Source organism: Pocillopora verrucosa, chromosome 6 (genome assembly GCF_036669915.1).
Source record: "Pocillopora verrucosa isolate sample1 chromosome 6, ASM3666991v2, whole genome shotgun sequence".
NCBI classification, from domain to species: Eukaryota; Metazoa; Cnidaria; class Anthozoa; order Scleractinia; family Pocilloporidae; genus Pocillopora; species Pocillopora verrucosa.
The window spans coordinates 11719745-11737835 of record NC_089317.1 but is presented as its reverse complement, the minus strand read 5'-3'; the positions used below and the strand labels follow the sequence as shown (position 1 = coordinate 11737835).

Genomic DNA, 18091 nt, shown 5'->3' with positions numbered 1-18091 from the left:
CCACCAGGAAGACTCGCCACCAGCTTTGATTTCTTCTGCCTTCTTCAGATTCACCTCTCTCTCAACTTTACGTCTCCGATTTTTATGAGGAGGATACTGGCATTTACAAACCCGAAGTTCTGAATCTCACACTAAGTTGTGTACTATATTTGAGGCATATCGTGAAATCGCGGCCTTCGTAACTCTCCAAATAAGCCAATACGCGCTAGAATAATCTTCTTCTCGGACGAAACGCCTGTTTGGGATACACCGACGTCTCTCAAATGTTTTTTTTTTTTAAGCTGTACCCCCACGAATTTATAGGTATGAGCTGTTGCCGTCCCTGGCCAGCGCGAGAAAAATAACGTTTGGTTCCACAGTTAGTTGCAAATGAGCAAGACAACTGCACCATCTTGACTCTATCAATTCGAGTGTTAGGTTGAATTGAGAGCTTTTTAGACACTTGATATCTTGATATCTTATGGCATCACTATGAAGACGTAATAAAACTGATACACCTACAATAGGATTAACAATGTCTGTTGCGCTGTTGCGAGAAGGAGGAAAATATTACTGGAAGTGTAAACTCTTTAAGAGTTTCAGAGATGTTTCAGAGATGTCTATCTTCGGCTGTCACAAAAAATTGACCCCCACTTAAATTCACTGGGAAAAATTACAAACTCCTTGTTGAAAAAATTGGAATTCATTTGACCGATACGCCGGTTGTTTCAATTTTGCTTTTTCCTCGCACTGTTAAAAAACAGTTCATAAATTGACCAATAAATAAAATATTTTGAAATACCGTTCGGAATTTGCCTTTTCTTTTCTGAGTGCAAATCAAGGGTAGAGAAAGTTTTTAAAACATTTAACAAGAATTTCATGGGGTTCACCTCGATAACTTTCGTCGGCCAGAGTCAAGACGCGCCAAGCTAAGCGACATCGCCCTCGAGTAAAATAATTTTCCAAAGAATAAATGTGGCGAGCGTGAGGAAACGCACATTTTTTTTCATTATTGTGATCAAAGCCCAATGATGTACCTAAATGGGCAGTTATGGTATCAAACCATTGATTATGACAGGGTAAGCTAAATTTTTTTGTCGAGGTCGACGTGACTTCACATCAAAAGTGTTTTTGACGGAACAAACTAATGAGCATCACCGCACGAACTGAGAAAGTAAAAACTTGTATTTATCTCCCACACGTTTCGTCTGACAAGAGTAGACTTCATCAAGGATTTTTTCAAGTAGGGTAAATAAGCTTGCTCGGTGGATAGAATTTGCTAGGTGCGCCCACGGTGTGATATATGCGTGATATTTTCCGGACGTTACATGTACGAGTACGTGATCCGTTTGAGGGTCACAGATTTAGTGTAAATATTTGACCCCTCAACATCACGTAATGTCTCTAGTTTACAGAGGATTTAGAACGTTTCATTACATGGATTTGGCTTCTGCGGGTAGAAGGCTAAAAGCGAATTTCTCAGGCGTAATTGCCTTTGATTTCTCAATTGATGTTGTAGCAAACACAGTTTCTGGGAGTCACGAAACAAAAAAAATTATCAGGACCTAGTTTCATGTTCCAATGGAAATAGATAGCAAATAAAAATACATTCTCTTGAGTAATAAAGTTATAAATAACAGGGTTTCTCTGAAACAAATAGCGATAGAAAAGGGTTTCAGTTCTGGTCAATATTGACTTTTCATAGCCTACTTCTAAATCTGAGGGAACGCGCTGAGGGAATAAAAAAACATAAATGTGTGATAATGCAAGGCAGAGAATAAAAATACAAATAAAGAAAAAGGAGCAAACATAGGAACCTGTGTTGCAGCGTGCAGATATCTTTTGAGCCAGACCTACACACCTAAGCCCGACACCACCCAAAGAAACTCGAAAGAGTGCTGTATATGAACTGGCACGCACGTGCACGCAGGAAAGGCCATGACAGTCGGCGAAAATAATAGCAAATGTAGATGATATTTGCAATCAAAAAACAGGAAAATAAGATGACAGAAGGATTAGGAACTTTCTAGAAGTGTCTTCTTTAAAAAAAAAAAAAAGATAAACAATTTTTACTTCTCATGAAAGGTCACGCAGTCGCGCTACAAATACTACTTCTACGTGGAATTTTTTGATGATGGAAAGTAGAAAAACATTTTCCAGTCTTATTTTCTAGAAAGATGGCACAGATAATGAATTTATTGGGGCTATTGATATTTCCTATCAAATAAGGGGGGCAGAGTTTCCCGTCGTCCGCGGTACGGAAAAGCCGAAGTTGTTACACACAGGAACTTGTACGTCAACAAGCACGCGACATGACTTTAAAATCTCCTCTCCTGTTACATTTTCCTTATTATTTGAGCGATAATGATTATAGACGATTAAATTGTAGGCTAATGAATGTTTTGTTCTGTACAAGAGCCCTATTTCCTGATTTTAGCAAATGTTCAAAGTAATAAACGACAAGAGAAAGAAACGCTACGATTTTCCCATCGATTTTTCGCCCATATGCATCTCTCTAAACGTGAAATTTTCCATTCATACAAAAAATCTCGAAAGTTTTTCACATTTTTCACCTTTCTTGATCAATCATCTTGTTTAAAGAGCCAAAAAATGTAGGTTTATTTGTTCAAGTGACCGCCTTAAGCAAGAATTGCGTGACAGGTGTAGTTGAGAGAAACTTGTCACAGTCGCAGATTTTAAAAGGCATCCAAGGCAAAAATACGGTAACGCCCAAAGATTTTTTTGATGATTTTCGGAGATGAAATGATGGGTTATAAAGGGAAATCAAAATAAGTGTTGTAGCTTTCTGGCAAGGGGAGATATTTGACCTCAAAGTTGTCAAATATTTGGATAAATCGAAAAGTCTAAAAACACGGTCGTTTCTTTGCCTCTGTTGATTAACAAGCCGTCAATCAAATTGACTGATACTTGCGGCGGACATTAACTAAGGATGGAAAAATATAAGCGCAAACCCTCAGAGTAATTGGTTAAATACCATCGCAGTGAGAGCTTCATTTATTTTACTTATTTTGAAGCGATTTCCTTGGTGAAAACAAAGAAAAACCGGGGGGTGGTCTATCTCCCCCTGGAAAAAACCAAAACAGAAACCGGTTTGTCTTTTTGAGTTTTGGGGTAGACCCTTTAAACTGGCAAAGTTTCATTGAAATCGGTGAGATGGCATGTAGCACGACTGCCCGGTGCTCTCGTGGACAGGCTCTTAAACAGTATGTATTGGAGTGGTTTGGTATTTGGTATTGATATAAATCTACCAGTTAAAAGCCTACTCTATTATAAAACGCCCATTAGATGCCGATTTATAAGCGCCGTCAGAATTTTCTCATTCTTGAATTCATGTAGATTATGTTCTAAGTAGATTTTAATGACATAGCTAAAGTGACTTTGTGAAAAAGTTAAATCTTAAAGAGTCGCAGTGATGCGACTGACTGGTCCTATTTCATGATGTTTGTCTGCTGGGCATATTCTGGTTTCGTGTGATTTTGGTGAGGTTCTTAGGTTCTTCTTCTGATAAACAGGAAAACAAGAGCCTGCCAATTACGCCTGCGGTTAACGAAGGCGAGAAGAAGAAGAAAAAAGCCGCCAGGAGGCTAAAGAGGATAAGTCGCTGTCAAAAACGTTCAAAGAAAGTGACCAAAATGTCACAAATGATTGGAAACGGAACAAGTGACAGGAACACGAGTTTCAACAGTTAAATGAAGGTATTGAAAAACCTACTTACATAACCCTTAACCACAAAAACGTTTTTCCATAAGTTGCCGTGAAATTCTTTGAAGGAAAGAAAAGACGGAATGATTAGGGATATCAAATGCGCCGTTTGGTCGCATTCCTGAGGGATAGATCCCTAATTTCACCAAATGAAATCGTCTAAACGCATTATATACTCTCTTATTAAACTCATTAAGGATTTAAGTGAGCAATATCGATACGGGGATGGACATGTTTTATAGTCATGTTGCTGATTTTCGTATGCCCGCGGAAAATTGAATCGATTGACTTGTTTTCAGAACTTATCCGTTCACTCAACCCATACGTTTACTTAATAATTTACAATTGTTGTTTTCAACTAAAGTTTTTAAGTGTCAGTTTGATTGCTGGGGAAATTAGGGAATAGCTCTTTAGTAGTATGTATCTCCTAGTATTCCCTTGACATGATCCATCCATTCAGTCGGATTTAAACACTAAACGGGCGAACTCATTTTTATTAGTGAACATTGTAAACTCCCGATAATCTGACTCAAGCGGTAAAAACGCCAATTGTTCGAACTTCACATCAACCGACAGTCGAATATCAGACGAGGAAGGGAAATCATCTTAACCTCCCACTCATCATGAAGAGTCTGAACACGTAGTAGGCGAGAAATCTGAGGGATCATCGGACAAAGACAATAGTGAAAAGGAGGACCCTGAAGAATTGATTGGCTTTAATCTGTAAGTTAAATGGTCTAAATTTAGGTTTATTTAGACATTTTCACCGGAATTTTCTCTCCTCGAACTTTGTCGTGAGAATTCGGTCGCCATATTTGAAAGTCCCAGCATGTTCTTTCATTTAAATATTGAGAATAATTCAATTATACTTGAGGCAGGGGCTGGTTGAAAAAAGACGCAAGAGTATTATTATGGGGGTTGGTTGCTCAGAGACAAAGCTTTACATTCAGTTAAAAAAAAAGGTTACATAGCTTAGGCCAGACTGATATGTCTCCATGTGATTTCTCTTTTCCCAGAGTATAAATAGGTAGAGATCTGTTTGGTGGGGCAACTGCAGGCTTAAACGATGGGTCGACCAGGGTTGTTGGGTTTGTGATTTTTTGGTTAAAAGGAAAAAAATGCGCCCTGTTTGAAGATTTGTGATGATTAAATTTGTGGCAGTTCTTGTTTTGCTAGAAGGTTGTCACAGTGTTTTGGACAGTTTTTGTTCTCTGTAGGTGAGATTTTTTAAAGTTTTGCATAAAAATAGGTTTCAAAAAGTTGACGCTTCTCTTTTGTTGAGGTCGGCCCGCCAAACGACCACAGCGCCGGCTTTGTCGGCCGCTTTAATAACTATTTTTTGGCATTTTATAAGACTTTGCGCCGCCCAAGAGATGTTGAAAAATTTGTTGTTGCGATTAAAATTGCATGACTGCATATGCACCAGACTATTTGAAAACAGAGGAGATATATCTCGCAGGACAACTCGTAGCTCTCGCCTTCTAAACATCCTACTTTTTAAAACAGCATTTGGACAGAGAACAATTAAATATTGAATGGTTTCCTCATGCAACCAGTTGAACGATTCTTTTAAACTTTTTTACTCAATCTAGGTTTTAAACACAGATTAAGAAGTCTAAAATTTTTACATTGTACATTGAATTAAAGCTTGCAACAACCAAATTTTTATTGTTAAACTCTAACCACCAGATTTACATGTAAGATTCAAATTGTCCATTTTTTTAAAGTTACTTAAAACATGATGTTATTGATTTTCAATTGTATAATTGTCTCTATAAAACTCTCTTAGGGATGTGTCACTGAAGTTAATTGTTTATTGTTCATTGACTTGAAACTATCTTTGTTCGAGTTGTTAAAGTCCTCATTTGGCTGAACCAAACCTCGAGCTCATCTTCTCTGTTCATGACCACCTTTTGTAGCTTCCTCAGAGGCTTGTCAGACAACTATCTTTTTGTTATTTTCTTAAATAAAATAGCAAAATTATTCATCTCCTACCTGCTATTACTAAACTGTTCGCATTATCTCATTCTCGGGGGCGTGACATGGTCATTTGCGCTAATTGGCATAACGGAAATGCGACATTATATCACCATGCTGATGAATCCCAAGTAAAGGTTTATTAAGAATCCATAACTTACTTGACGTGTCATTTTCATTTTGCTCCGGTGACGAAAATTTACTGTGTGCAGTCCTTACGTCGATTTTCCGATTTATACCTACAATGTCTGGCCTAAGTTCCTTTAACGTCGCAACCGAGCCTGAAGATGTCCCGGACCAAAGCTTACTATGTCCGATATGGTAAGGCTACTTTTTTCCTTTTTGAAGTTGGAGCTCTGAGTCATTCGGTGTTCGAGTTTTGGCATTTCAATTTCGAGTTAAATGGAACATTGCGAGGAAGGAATTAACGAGAAACGCTCTATGAAGGCACAAATCGTTGTAGTTTTATTTGAACCTAACCCACCAGAACTTGAACTAGACTGGCAAGTATATTGTTAAAGAAAGATGTTATTCAAATTGGAACAACAACAACAATAAAAAGCTACTATCAAAAATTCTCAACAACGAAAAAAAGCTACCTGCAAAATTTCTCGGCTACTCCAAACGATTTCATCTTTGGACTATGGCACCGTTTGCTTTGACTTGTTACGCATTGCAGTTCAAATTTTTGGCACTTTTTTTTTTTGCACAAACTACAATTTTTTTGTCGGTTCTGTTTCATTCCAGTAAGGAGTTGATGAATCAGCCCGTATCCATGCCTTGCGGGCACAGTGCTTGTAAGACATACATACATACATACATACATACTTTATTTGTCACGTAGGTCGATAAATGGCAGCTAAAAAGCTGATGTGGACCTACAAAATTAAAGAGTGTCTACAAAATTTAAATAATAACAATAACAAGTTGCGAAATTATGGTAAGTAAGAAAGGATGTAAGACCTAGTAATATAATATACAGTTGATTTACAGTAGTAATAAAAAGTAATAAAATAAATAAAAGTAGTAAAATAGCTTTAATATATGTAATTTACAACGTCTTTATTTAGTCCCTGTAAACCATTAAATGTTATTTTATCTAAAATGTCGGATTTTGCTTTGAGAGCAGATTTGAAAGAAACAATGTTCGGTTTGCTCTTCAAGTACACGGGTAAGTTGTTCCATAGAACAGACGCATGGTGAGAAAAAGAAGATCGACGGAAGTCACTTTTAGGGCGTTGCACGAATAGCTTCAGATTGTCCCTTAGATTTCTCAACGGAGAGTGTTTAGTAAACAAAGAGCTTATAGCAGCCGGAGCTCTATTGTAAAATGCCTGATAGGATATAGTGGCAATCCTCTTTTTATAGAAATATGATAAGGACTTCCATTTTGTCGCTGCCAGAACTTCAGTATTGGGGGTAGATTCCTTTAGGTTAAAAATAAATCTCGCGGCTCCAATGTGAATGTCTTCCAGTGTCTGAAGTGACTTAGAAGATCCCCATAATGCAATAGAATACGCAATACTTGGAATGATACCTTTGAAATAAATTGACTCTAAGAGGCGATTATCGAGTCCTTTTAGGTGTTTGAGTTTCTTCACTCTTGCCGAAAAACGTTTGCTCAAAGATTTTATATGTGGCGACCAAGAGAGTTTATTATCGATAAGAATCCCTAAACATGTAGCTTTGGAAACAAATGACAACTCATTTTGCCCTAAACAAATTTTCTGTAGGGGTCCGATGAATCTTGATTTTGATAACAACATTAGTTCACTTTTTGCGGGATGAATAGTCATGAAGTTATCCTTAGCCCATTTGTTTAAGTCAACGATCGCTTTCTGTATCTTAAATAAAACTTCATCAACAGTATTTCCAATGCAAAAAACAGTAGTATCATCTGCAAACATTTCAACGGAAGCGTTCGTTGTGGCTCCGGGCAGATCATTTGAGTAAATGCTGTAAAGTCTAGGACCAAGTAAAGACCCTTGGGGTACACCCGTATCTATTTCCAACAATTCTGAGTTTGAACCATTTACGGTGACAAATTGTTTACGATTATCAAGATAATTTAAGAGCCAATCGTAAAAAGAGCCACTAATACCTATAGAGTGTAATTTATCCATAAGAACTGTGTGGTTGACGCAATCAAACGCTTTCCGAAAATCAATAAAGACTACGCCAATAATATTGCTTTCATCCAAGGCTAAACGCCATCGTTCTGTAACGGAAAGTAAGAGCAGCTCGGGTGAGCTTCCTTTTCTGAAGCCCCATTGATTTAAGGAGATCAGATTGTTGCTATATAAGAAGTTATCAAGTTGTTGGCTTACAACATTCTCCAATAGCTTGCCCGGAATGCTAAGAAGGGAAATAGGCCTGTAGTTTTCACAGTCGAGAGTATTCCCCTTCTTGTGAAGACATTTTACCTGTGCCTGTTTCCACTGGCTGGGGAGTTTGCATTCCAAAATACTTCTTTGAGCCAGTGGCATAAAGCAATCCAAAAATGCGTCTCCAATAAGGTACAGCTCTTTGCTGGATATGTCATCAGGTCCACTCGCCTTGCCAGGTTTCAAACACCTTAGAGAAGATTTTAAAAGATCTCTGTTAAGGGCTATGTTATAAAGAGAGGCACTGTTTTTTCTTGCGGACTGACAAGGAGAGTTTACTGAAGAATCTTGTGTTGATTTCGAGAGGGATTTTCCAACATTGACAAAAAAGGAATTTAAAGTGTTGGCCTTTGATGTATCGTCTGCGTGAATAACTCCGGAACTATCTTTAATCGGTCCGATATTTGTAGCTGTTTGTTTTCCCTCGAAAGATCTTACTGTCTTCCAAAAATCTCGAGCAGAGGTTGTCTCATTAAATTTTGTTAGCCAATAACTTGATTCCGCTAATCTAAGGAGTTTGGTGCATTTATTTCTTGCCTTCTTGTAATCTATCCAGGCTTGTGAGCCCTTCGGTGTTTTCTGTGCTTTAAGGAGTAATTTGTAGCGTTTGTTCAGCTCTTTACGTATGGAAGAGTTCATCCAGGGTAGGCCCCCTCTTCTTATCTTTACTCGTCGAGCATGAAGGTGAGATTTCATAATGTCCTTGTATAAATACTCCCAAGCCCAAGTAGCATCGTCCAGATTGTGAAAGACATTGCAGATACTCCATGGGGCTGCAGCAAAGTCCGTTCTTAATGAGTCTAGATCTACTTTTTTATAATCGTAGACTGTTTTGAGCGTTGGTTTCTGACGTTTTCTTTTGAGATTTACGATTGCATATATTAAGTGGTGATCTGAGATTCCTAAATCACAAACACCCTGGTGAGAAATTTTTGAGGTGTCAGAGCAAATCACCAAATCAATCAGCGTTGTGGAGGTGTCAGTGATCCTTGTTGCCTTGTTGATGACATTCTTTAGATTAAATCTATTCAAAAGTTGACGGAATTTCCAGGTTGAAGAATCTGTGTCCCTGGATTTAGGCAAAAGATTAAAATTGAAGTCCCCCAATAAAATTATATTCGTTCGTTTCATCCATATGCGATCCAAAGTAGAAGAAAATTTATTTAAAAACGTAGTGTCATCGGGTGGGCGATACATTGAAGCAACTAGAAGTTTCTGAGACGCCACCGTAACGTCAATCCACGCAGCTTCTAGAGAGTTGTTTACATTTATGTCTCGACGCTCATATGCATCTAAGTATTCAGCAAAGTAGATGACCGTGCCACCGCCTTTTCGACCATCGTTTCGATCGCATCGAGCAGTTTTGTATCCAGTAATGGCGATTTCGTCGTCAGTAATATCCTTACCTAGATGGGATTCAGTTATGGCTAAAATGTCAAAATTCATCGAAAGTAAAAGAGCTTTAATTTCCAATAACTTGTTAGGAAGACCATTTACATTGATGTGTGAGATCTTCAAACCTGGTAGTTGCAAGTCCGCTTTGAGTGATGGATAAAGATGCGAATCAGATGAGCAACCTAGTGTTGGTAGTTGCAGGTCCACTTCGAAAGATGGATAAAGATGCGAGTCAGATGAGCAATCTAGGTTTGTCTCATTGTCGAATGGTAAAGACGACCAAAGGCAAATCGGACACCACCAGGAAAATGAAGGAAGTCTTTGATAGTTCTTATATTCGCTTGGCCTGATCGAGGCACATTTTATGTGACACCACATGTTGCAGTTATCGCAATTTACCGCTCGATGATTTCGGGCAACACGCTTGTTACACACTGAACATTCATCTGGACCAGGATTTATGTCGATGTCCCCACTTGTGTAGAGTCGCATTTGATGGAATGTTGAGTGCGAGTTCGCATAGTAACATATCCTGGTCGCATGAAAACCTCGCACATGCCACAACAGGCCAAGATGGCGGATCGTTTTCGTCTTCCGTTGATTGCAGAGGCTTGCGTATACTGATATGAGAAAACGCCTCGACCACGAGAAATTCTTCGTGATGGAGATTTTGCTATTTTCTTGAAGAGAAGGCTGTCTTTCGGCGAATTTGGTGAGCGATAAGAATAGTATTGACGCGTAAAAGCAGGAGAAAATCAGAGCACGTCCTCGCGTCATTTCGCTAACCGCTGCAGCGACGAATGCTATCAAAAGAGGCAGAATACACAATGGGAAACCAGAGAGATGTTTCTTCTAGCTGCTAAATACTGTAATTTCATCCATTGTCAATGCGTAAAGCTCTTTGACTCTCTTCTTGTTTGTTGTTACGCACCTGTCAATTCCAACTCGGCGACAGCTCGAGACCGCAGGGAGAGCATGGAGATGATCTCCAAACAGAACATTGGCTCGAGACCTTGCACCTGCCCGCTCTGTCGAGCAAGGATCGAAGGGGACAAGTTAAACGTTAACGTAACAGTTAGCGCTTTGATTGGAAGGATCCAGGTGCGTTGCACTAATGTCGGCTGCTCCTGGGTTGGAATGCATAGCGAGAAGGAAACGCACATGGACACTTGCCCCTTCATGGTTATTGACTGCCCTAATGGACCTCGTGGCTGCTTGGTTAAACCAGAGAGGTATGCGCTGAACCTGCACATAGCATCCTGCCCCTTTGAAAAAGTCCCTTGTTTTCATTGCCACATAGGAGTGGAGAGATCGACACTTGCTAGCCACGAGGACAACTGCCGAGAAATTCCACGGCCCTGCCCCCTTCAGTGTGGAGAACAGTTACCAAGGTAAGTTTGTTTGACAGCCGAGGCACTCGATGCATTTCTAGTTAAGGTTACCCAAAACTAGACAGTAAGACACACTTACAAACGTAATTCGAGATCCGAAACTAACAGCAAATTTAAGTCGATGCATGAAGCGATAGAAAGTAGTTGATAGAAACAGTTGAAACGGTTAAGCGATAGATCTGAATGGTTTACGGTCGAGTCGCCCGAAGTCATGTCGCCCAGAACCTGTGTCGTGTTGCCCGAAAAAAGTCGGCGGCCGTAGAATCAAATAATTTAAAAGATCAGATTTTCAGACTGTAATTAGACAATTAAACGAGAAATCTTTTTTATTAAAGCGCCATTTGTTTCCGATAACACCATGAAGATTCTAAAAGCATTGTTCGTTTCTAACAACAAAATGAAGCGGTTTTTTTTTTCACTCGTTTCGTAACACAGACTTTCTGTAAAAGCTTGAGAAACTTTATCTTTGTTTATGACATTGCCATGAAGACTTCGACTGCACAGAAATCGATCGTTTGTTCAGAACTGAGATATGTTTGAGTAACGATTCGGAAAGCGTTGTTCCTTTCTTACAACAAAAGGAAGCGTTGTTCGTTTCTATAGCAACAAAATGCAGCACACAGGCCTTTCGTACCCAGTGGGAATCGTTTCGTTCCCAACCCGCTAGTAGATTGGCACTCAGCTGTTCAGAAACGTCGCTTACTTCACTCAACCTAAGATTGCGAATTATTAAAGCGTTAAACCAGAGAGAACTATCGATCCCTGATAACCGTAGTTTTAAACTAGCGAGAAAAATCGTTAAGTAGTTCTAAAGTGAACTGAGTCCTAACACCGAAAGGGAAATGATACTATCAGACTACTATTGTTGAAAAAAAATACAGTCACAAGCTTAAACAATAGAATATTGTTAAAAAAAAAACCACACTTACCTTACGCAAGGTAGTAAGTTATTTGTTACGAAGTTCGCAAATAGATACAGCAGAACTTTATTTGCATGCTACTCGCTTGACTTTTTACTAAATCGTAGCACACGATAATCGAAATTTATTTATTACGGTTTGGAGCAGCTTACGCAACGTCCATGTGCTTTATTTTTTGTTATAGAAACGAAATACGCTTCCCTTTGTTGTTAGAAGGAACAAAGCTTTTAGGTTCGCTTCTCAAACATATTTTAATTCTGACTATAAGATAGATTTCTTTGTAGTCGAGGTCTTCTTTGTTTAGTCTGTAAGTTTTTTTTTTCGGGTGACGACTGCATTATTTGACAACACAACTCAAGTTCCTGGTCATTTCTTTGTTTACTTCTTCTGGAATTTGATGTGTTATCAAATAAAAATCCGCGCGATGATGATTTTATTGTGGTGCATCGCTTGTTCGAGTTTACCTTGATATAGTGTAACAGTTATAGTTTCAGTTTATTCTTCTGTATCATGGCTGCCGCTCTTTTTTCCTCAATTGTAAAGCTTGCGAAAGGCAGTATAGTCAGTGCAGTTGTCAATTTCACTGCTTAGTTGCAGTGGCTTGCGCGCTATTGTTTACAGAGGCGGAGTTTTGCATATATTAATACACTCGCGGGAGTTTTAAAAATCGGTCAACCGTGCTTCTCGACGTAAAATTTAGGGAGGCCAAAGGTTGCTTCAAAAAAATCGGTTTTGATGGTACTTCTAAGCCTCGTACGGCAGAGAAAATTTTCACAAGCCCTCCTGAGAAATGGAAGTAACTTTTCCATATGCTGACTCTGAAGTTTCGCGAATACTTCATCGGATTTTTCAACCTGGAGATCAGCTTCCATACTCAAATGCATCTAAAATTTCTAATTTTCAAAGCGGTTTCGATAATGGTTATAGAAACCGCAGAAAACAAACTTTAGTATTAATTTGTTCGTTGAAACCTCTTCTACAAAACCCATATGCCGGCAAATAGCTAAGGCAATTAGTTTTTTATCAAGAGTGAAAAACGCAGGCGCAAGTGGGCGATGTATAGCCATTTTCTCTATTTTTTCGCTCTCTTTTCTTGGAGGACGGTTCAAATTTACCGCAGATGGAATTAAAAGGTACCTGGGTGTGTCGCGGCTTCTGCGCGATGAGTGCGCGGAGCGTTTTGAGGAGACATTTGACTGTATACTGACTTATACCTTGCTGACTTTTTTTAGGCTGATGAAACAGTACACAAATTTTTAAAAATAAGAAAGAGTTTTCGTTGGGCCGTTAAAATGTCCGACCTGGCTGATGGCAAAGATGCCGCAAGTCCCTTCTTCAACGTAGAAAGAAGTACGTTGAGATTCATTTGGGCGAGAAATTCGACTCCTCAGAAGTTTATGTTGGAGCAGCTGGTCTCATCGATGCCACTCACGATCAGTTTAAGGTAGGGACAGGTTAATGTTGGTGAAGGCTTAGGCCACATTTGATGTAAGTAAAAAAATAGAACTCATCCATTTCCAAAAAAAAACTCCGTTTCACGATCTAGATTCGATGTTGTCTGTTAGCGGTACTTTTCTCTCTTGCGATTGGCTATCGATAGCGGCTTTTCTTTTTTTTTTTTTTCCATAATTGATAGCAAACTAAATGGCATTACGAGCCAGTTGCACTTTAGCTGTGGCAAGCTTAATAAGTTGAGGAATATTTCAAAAATTAATCAGAGCTGATTCAACAGTTCCTTACTTTATTTATTTTTTTCAGAATTGCATTACTTAAAGATGAGGGGGTGCAGAAAGTGGTTGAAACACCTCGTCCAATGCTTGTAGACGAAGGGGGTGTTGTCAGTATGGACGTCGACTTCGGACAGCACCCGAATGACCAGGATTTGGAATTTAAAATAACAGTAGGCATCTACGGCCACGTATAGCTCACTCCAGGTTTTTAGTAATTGATTATTCGCCCAAAATATTTGAAGAATTAGGATTGCAACAACGAGGTTGGCTGTACTTTTTTACGATACTTTTTCACTTAAACTCCAAATTGGTTTTTCTTTGAATAGAAACTTTTTGTAAAGTTTTAAGTATGTTGTGTTTTTCGATAAAGGTCTAGAGAACCACGATGAACACAATATTCTTCTCGCAACAGTAAAATATACCAAGGAAACCTCAACCTTAAAGGAGATGAATATGATGCTTCTTCCTACCCACTTGGGGTACCATCCTGAAGTTGGCCCGGAACCTACAGACGTGGCGATCCTTCGTAGCCGCCCTACGTGCCACACGGCATAATGGGCATGAGTGAGTGAGTGTCCTATTGGTATGGGAGTTGTAAGTTTAAGGCTTTCAAATCCTTCTAAAATGTTAAAAGTATCTCATAGGTTGATACAAAAAAAAGGGGTTTTCACGAAGTTTTAAAGAGTCCAATCGCTAGAGTGGGTCGAGTCTTGTTCCACGGAGGAGTGACCGAGAGCGCATCTTCACTTTATTGTAGAAGCTCAAAGATGCGACTGGTTAATGAAGTTTGGGATTAACGGACTTAAGCAAACATTTGAGTTCGCTGCCATTATAAAAAATCTCGGGAAGTAGGCAAATGTAAAAATTGAAATGTTAACTATTCGGTATCAGTTTTCTTATGACACCGTTATCGAGCTCATTGTAATACAGGAACTAGGTAAGAACGCTTTCTTACACTTGTGTATCCCCCATAAATGGGTTTTCTATTCTTTCTTACTTCGTGGCTGCTAAACTACCGAAAATTACGAAACTTCGTGACCAGATGATGACGCAACTTTTTTGGGTCTTAACCTCTCTTCCCCTCAACCCCTCCCCCGTTAATATGAGAATAATCCAGAATATTTAAAAGAGATATGGTAAGAGATAGGACATTCATTTTATTGTTGAAACAGGTGTAAGTTAGTGTCTAACAAATGCTCTCCTTCCTTGACGTTCCCTTTCTACCACATATTTAAAGATAACATTAAAAAAAAAAAAATCAACAAGATGCTTTTCGAAGGAGTTGTGAACATGTTTTTGTTCCATTGTTTTGGCTATAGAAACCAAGGACCATGGTTAGTTTTATTTAACCACATCGAAATTATTACTTGCTCCAACTTTGAGTCGACAGAAAAATAAAATTTGGCAATAGTTTTTGTAAAGAAAGAAAGACAGAAAGAAAGAAACGTTTTTTTAGAAATGCGGGCGTACCGAAGTAAAATTGCTAGTGTGGTATTCATCAGAATTTGATTTGTTTGAAATGAGCCATACTTAGCAGGAGGACCTATTTAGCTTTTGGATTAAAAATAAATTGCACTTTCTCTTTGGTGTGCCGCGTGCTCAACGAAAACCGGAAAAAGGAGAACGTCCGCTCTGGAAAAGTTTAGCAGACACAGGCACGAAAAATTATTTTTTTCTTTCTAGTTAATTTTAAGAGCGTGATCTCTCATCTCCCCCTCCCCGTGGCTTTTTTGTATGAAAATGCCAGTAAATTTATTTCAATCCCGCGTACTATAAACTCAATAACTAGATCAGTGGAAAAAATGTGCAGTTTCTAGGATTGACTGCAAATGAAAAAATCGAAACACTCTTCCACGCGCACGATAAGAAAGTTATCACTAGTAAGCGTTAACACGTATTACTGAATCCGCGAACTTTTACATGTTTCGAGGTGTTTGCTCATTGTTTGCTCATACTGTTGCCGCAATATTTTACCCTGAAACGACCGCCTATTCCGATGTCGCTTCAGCTAATAAAGTTACTTCTTCAATCCGTTCTGTTCTAAATAGTATATTTAAAGCGAAGTCTTGTTGGCTCGCCAGTGAAAACCTTCCACGTGGTCATCGTTTCTTTCTTTTACATCCATTGCGTTATTACACTGTGCGCAGCGAAGTGGATTGGCGAGAAGATTCCTGTTCTGTAGTTAATGGATAACATTCAATACAGGACCTTGCTTTAAGGCCGTATACTGACGTAAAGCCATGTTATATTCGTGTTGAAAGAATTCTGATAAAACACTACTACTAATAGAAATAGCTTCAGCCTTGTTCTGGTTTGGTGAAACATATTTCACATTAATACGTATTAACGCCCTTGCACACCTCGGGAGTCATCGCTGTGACGTGGTTAGCGTTCACTCGGAGGGGGTGGTGGAGTTTGCTTTCGTGCGTGAAGTGCGATCGTTTGGGAATTAACGACTGCTAGGACGCTTAAATGTTTCCTTTTTTTTTTTACATCTACCAAGATGGACTTAAAATACAGATTGGTCAGTATTTATTATGTCTGTTCGTTATCATTTATTTTGAGTTGTCGAATATAGGTGTGATCGCGCGTCGTCTCAACTTACATATTAGTAACAGATTTACACTGGATTTCGTTCCCCATTTGCCGTAATTTAAGCGAGTGTTTTTTGTTTTAGGGTTGTCCTCTATCCGCCTTTTCTAGGACTGAAATCCGCCGCGTCAAGATTTGATTTATATCACAGTTTCGTTGTTGATTCGTGTAAACTTGAAGGTGAGAAAATTGTTTATGAATAGTTAGTTATTGATCAACCGATCGATAAAGAGCTTCAGTTTTCTTGTTCGGTGGGGTTCTTTTAACGATTCAGTAGGCGCGTGCAGCTGCAGTCCTTACATTGTGTTTTCGTGCTTTAGAAACATTCACTGTAAAGCTACATTATGAGCTACAGCAAACGTGCTTTTCAGAGGACCGTGGTTTTATTGGAAAAGAAGAGGACTGCTGTTCCTGTGAACGCAGAAATGAGTCGGCTTATAAATGCCAGGCGGGTGATGGACATTGCCTTTACAAAAAACCACACCGCTTCTCAGATAGGCGATCTTCTTTGCGGCGCTTTTCCTTCTTTAGTTGGAAAAGACCTCGGTGGGTAAGTCTTGTTTCTCTTGTCACTCGCTTCTTCTGAACCAGTTCGCTTCAAGGTGTAAGTTACTTCGGACGAATTCGCTATATGAAGTTTTTGTCGAGTTGATAATACTTACTGATAATTGTCCTACATTTCCCATACGACAAAAAATTGAATTCAGTTGATTTAAATTGTTCAAGTGGAATTGGACTCTACTTGTCCATCGAATTTTTAATGAACCTAATAAATCTTTTTGTCTTCTCGCAAATTTCGTTTGGTTGTTTATAAAACAGAAAAATAAAAATCTGTCAACCACTAAAGTTATAATTTGGTGCCTCATTAACTTCGGTAGACACAAAGCAGAAAATAATTTGTGAGTAGAAGGCACGTGCGGGATTGATGAGACGTCGCTTTTTCTCGCATAATCACTTTTGGCTTGAGATTTAAACTCTAAAGATTTCATTTTTGGCTGACTTTCGATGTATTTTCATGAAATTTGGAGATAACGTCCCCCAAAAAAAGGTTCCCTAACACTTCGCTCAAAAGCTCTAGTTCGGAGCGTTACCGCACAATTGGCAGAAACTCTTTTCGAGTTCAATGTGTTGACCACGTCCTCAATGAAAAACGAACGTCAAATAAACTAATCTTGTCAACAGTTCAGGCGTTTAAAAGCTCCCTTTCCGCTTAATGATCAAAATTTCAAAAGTAAATTAAGTAACCCAAGTCATTAGTTTGTATGCTATTTCCGCTCATGCGCTAATTTTCCTTCTGTGATACCTTGGAACGCCGGATGTACTCTGCTAAATAGTAGACGCGCTTACTCAGCTATTTCAATGCTTGCACAATCAATGAAAATAACCAGTCATTCTTAACTTGCTTTTTAATACTGTTATCATAAACTTTGATGAAGAGGTTGGAAGAGTGAAAACCAAACTTTTCCAGGAGGAAAAAAAAATTTATTCAGTCATTTGTTATCCTTCCAGATAAAATGTAAATTTCACACTGGTCTTTAAAGAATATTGGCCCCTATGATTACAGTATGTTCTTGTGTCTTTACCTTTCTCTAACAAATGCCACCTATATGTAATTTCTGCAAGTGCCATGTTTTAAGAAAATTTCCAGTAAAATGAGGGAAATCAATTCAAAATTACAATATAATGAATTGTTATGATTGGTGATACTAATACCTAATATTTCCTTACTCTAGGTTAGAGTTATTCGCATCATACTGTAGAGGGCATGCCATGTCGAAGGTTGCGACTGGCCTCCAAGATGGTGTGAAGCTACTGGAATTATTCGGAGGATCAGGGAAAAAGAAAATTTTCCTGTGGCTTCCAAATCCAGGTAAGTGACTTAACTTTTATTACAAAAAACTATTAGCATGATGTCTTTCTTTCTCAGTCCTCTTCATTCCGCTGAACCTTTTTGGTCTCATGTCCTCCACTTCATGCCATGGAAGCTGTCTCTCCCCCAT

General features: G+C 38.8%; 1 protein-coding gene across 1 annotated transcript; it reads left to right on the top strand.

The window, feature by feature from the left end:
- Positions 1-10433: 10433 nt before the first annotated feature.
- LOC136281864 (RING finger protein 151-like) lies at positions 10434-14054 on the top strand. The gene is made up of 3 exons (XM_066168903.1): positions 10434-10849; positions 13528-13610; positions 13870-14054. The coding sequence occupies exons 1-3, from the start codon at positions 10434-10436 to the stop codon at positions 14052-14054; spliced, it is 684 nt and encodes a 227-aa protein (XP_066025000.1).
- Positions 14055-18091: the final 4037 nt, after the last annotated feature.

Excerpts from the sequence above, each read along its gene's own strand:
- LOC136281864 (XM_066168903.1), top strand. The coding sequence starts at position 10,434 with ATGGAGATGATCTCCAAACAGAACATTGGCTCGAGACCTTGCACCTGC. Across the intron at positions 10,850-13,527 it reads TGTGGAGAACAGTTACCAAG|AATTGCATTACTTAAAGATG; the intron begins GTAAGTTTGTTT and ends TATTTTTTTCAG. Across the intron at positions 13,611-13,869 it reads AGACGAAGGGGGTGTTGTCA|GTCTAGAGAACCACGATGAA; the intron begins GTATGGACGTCG and ends TTTTCGATAAAG.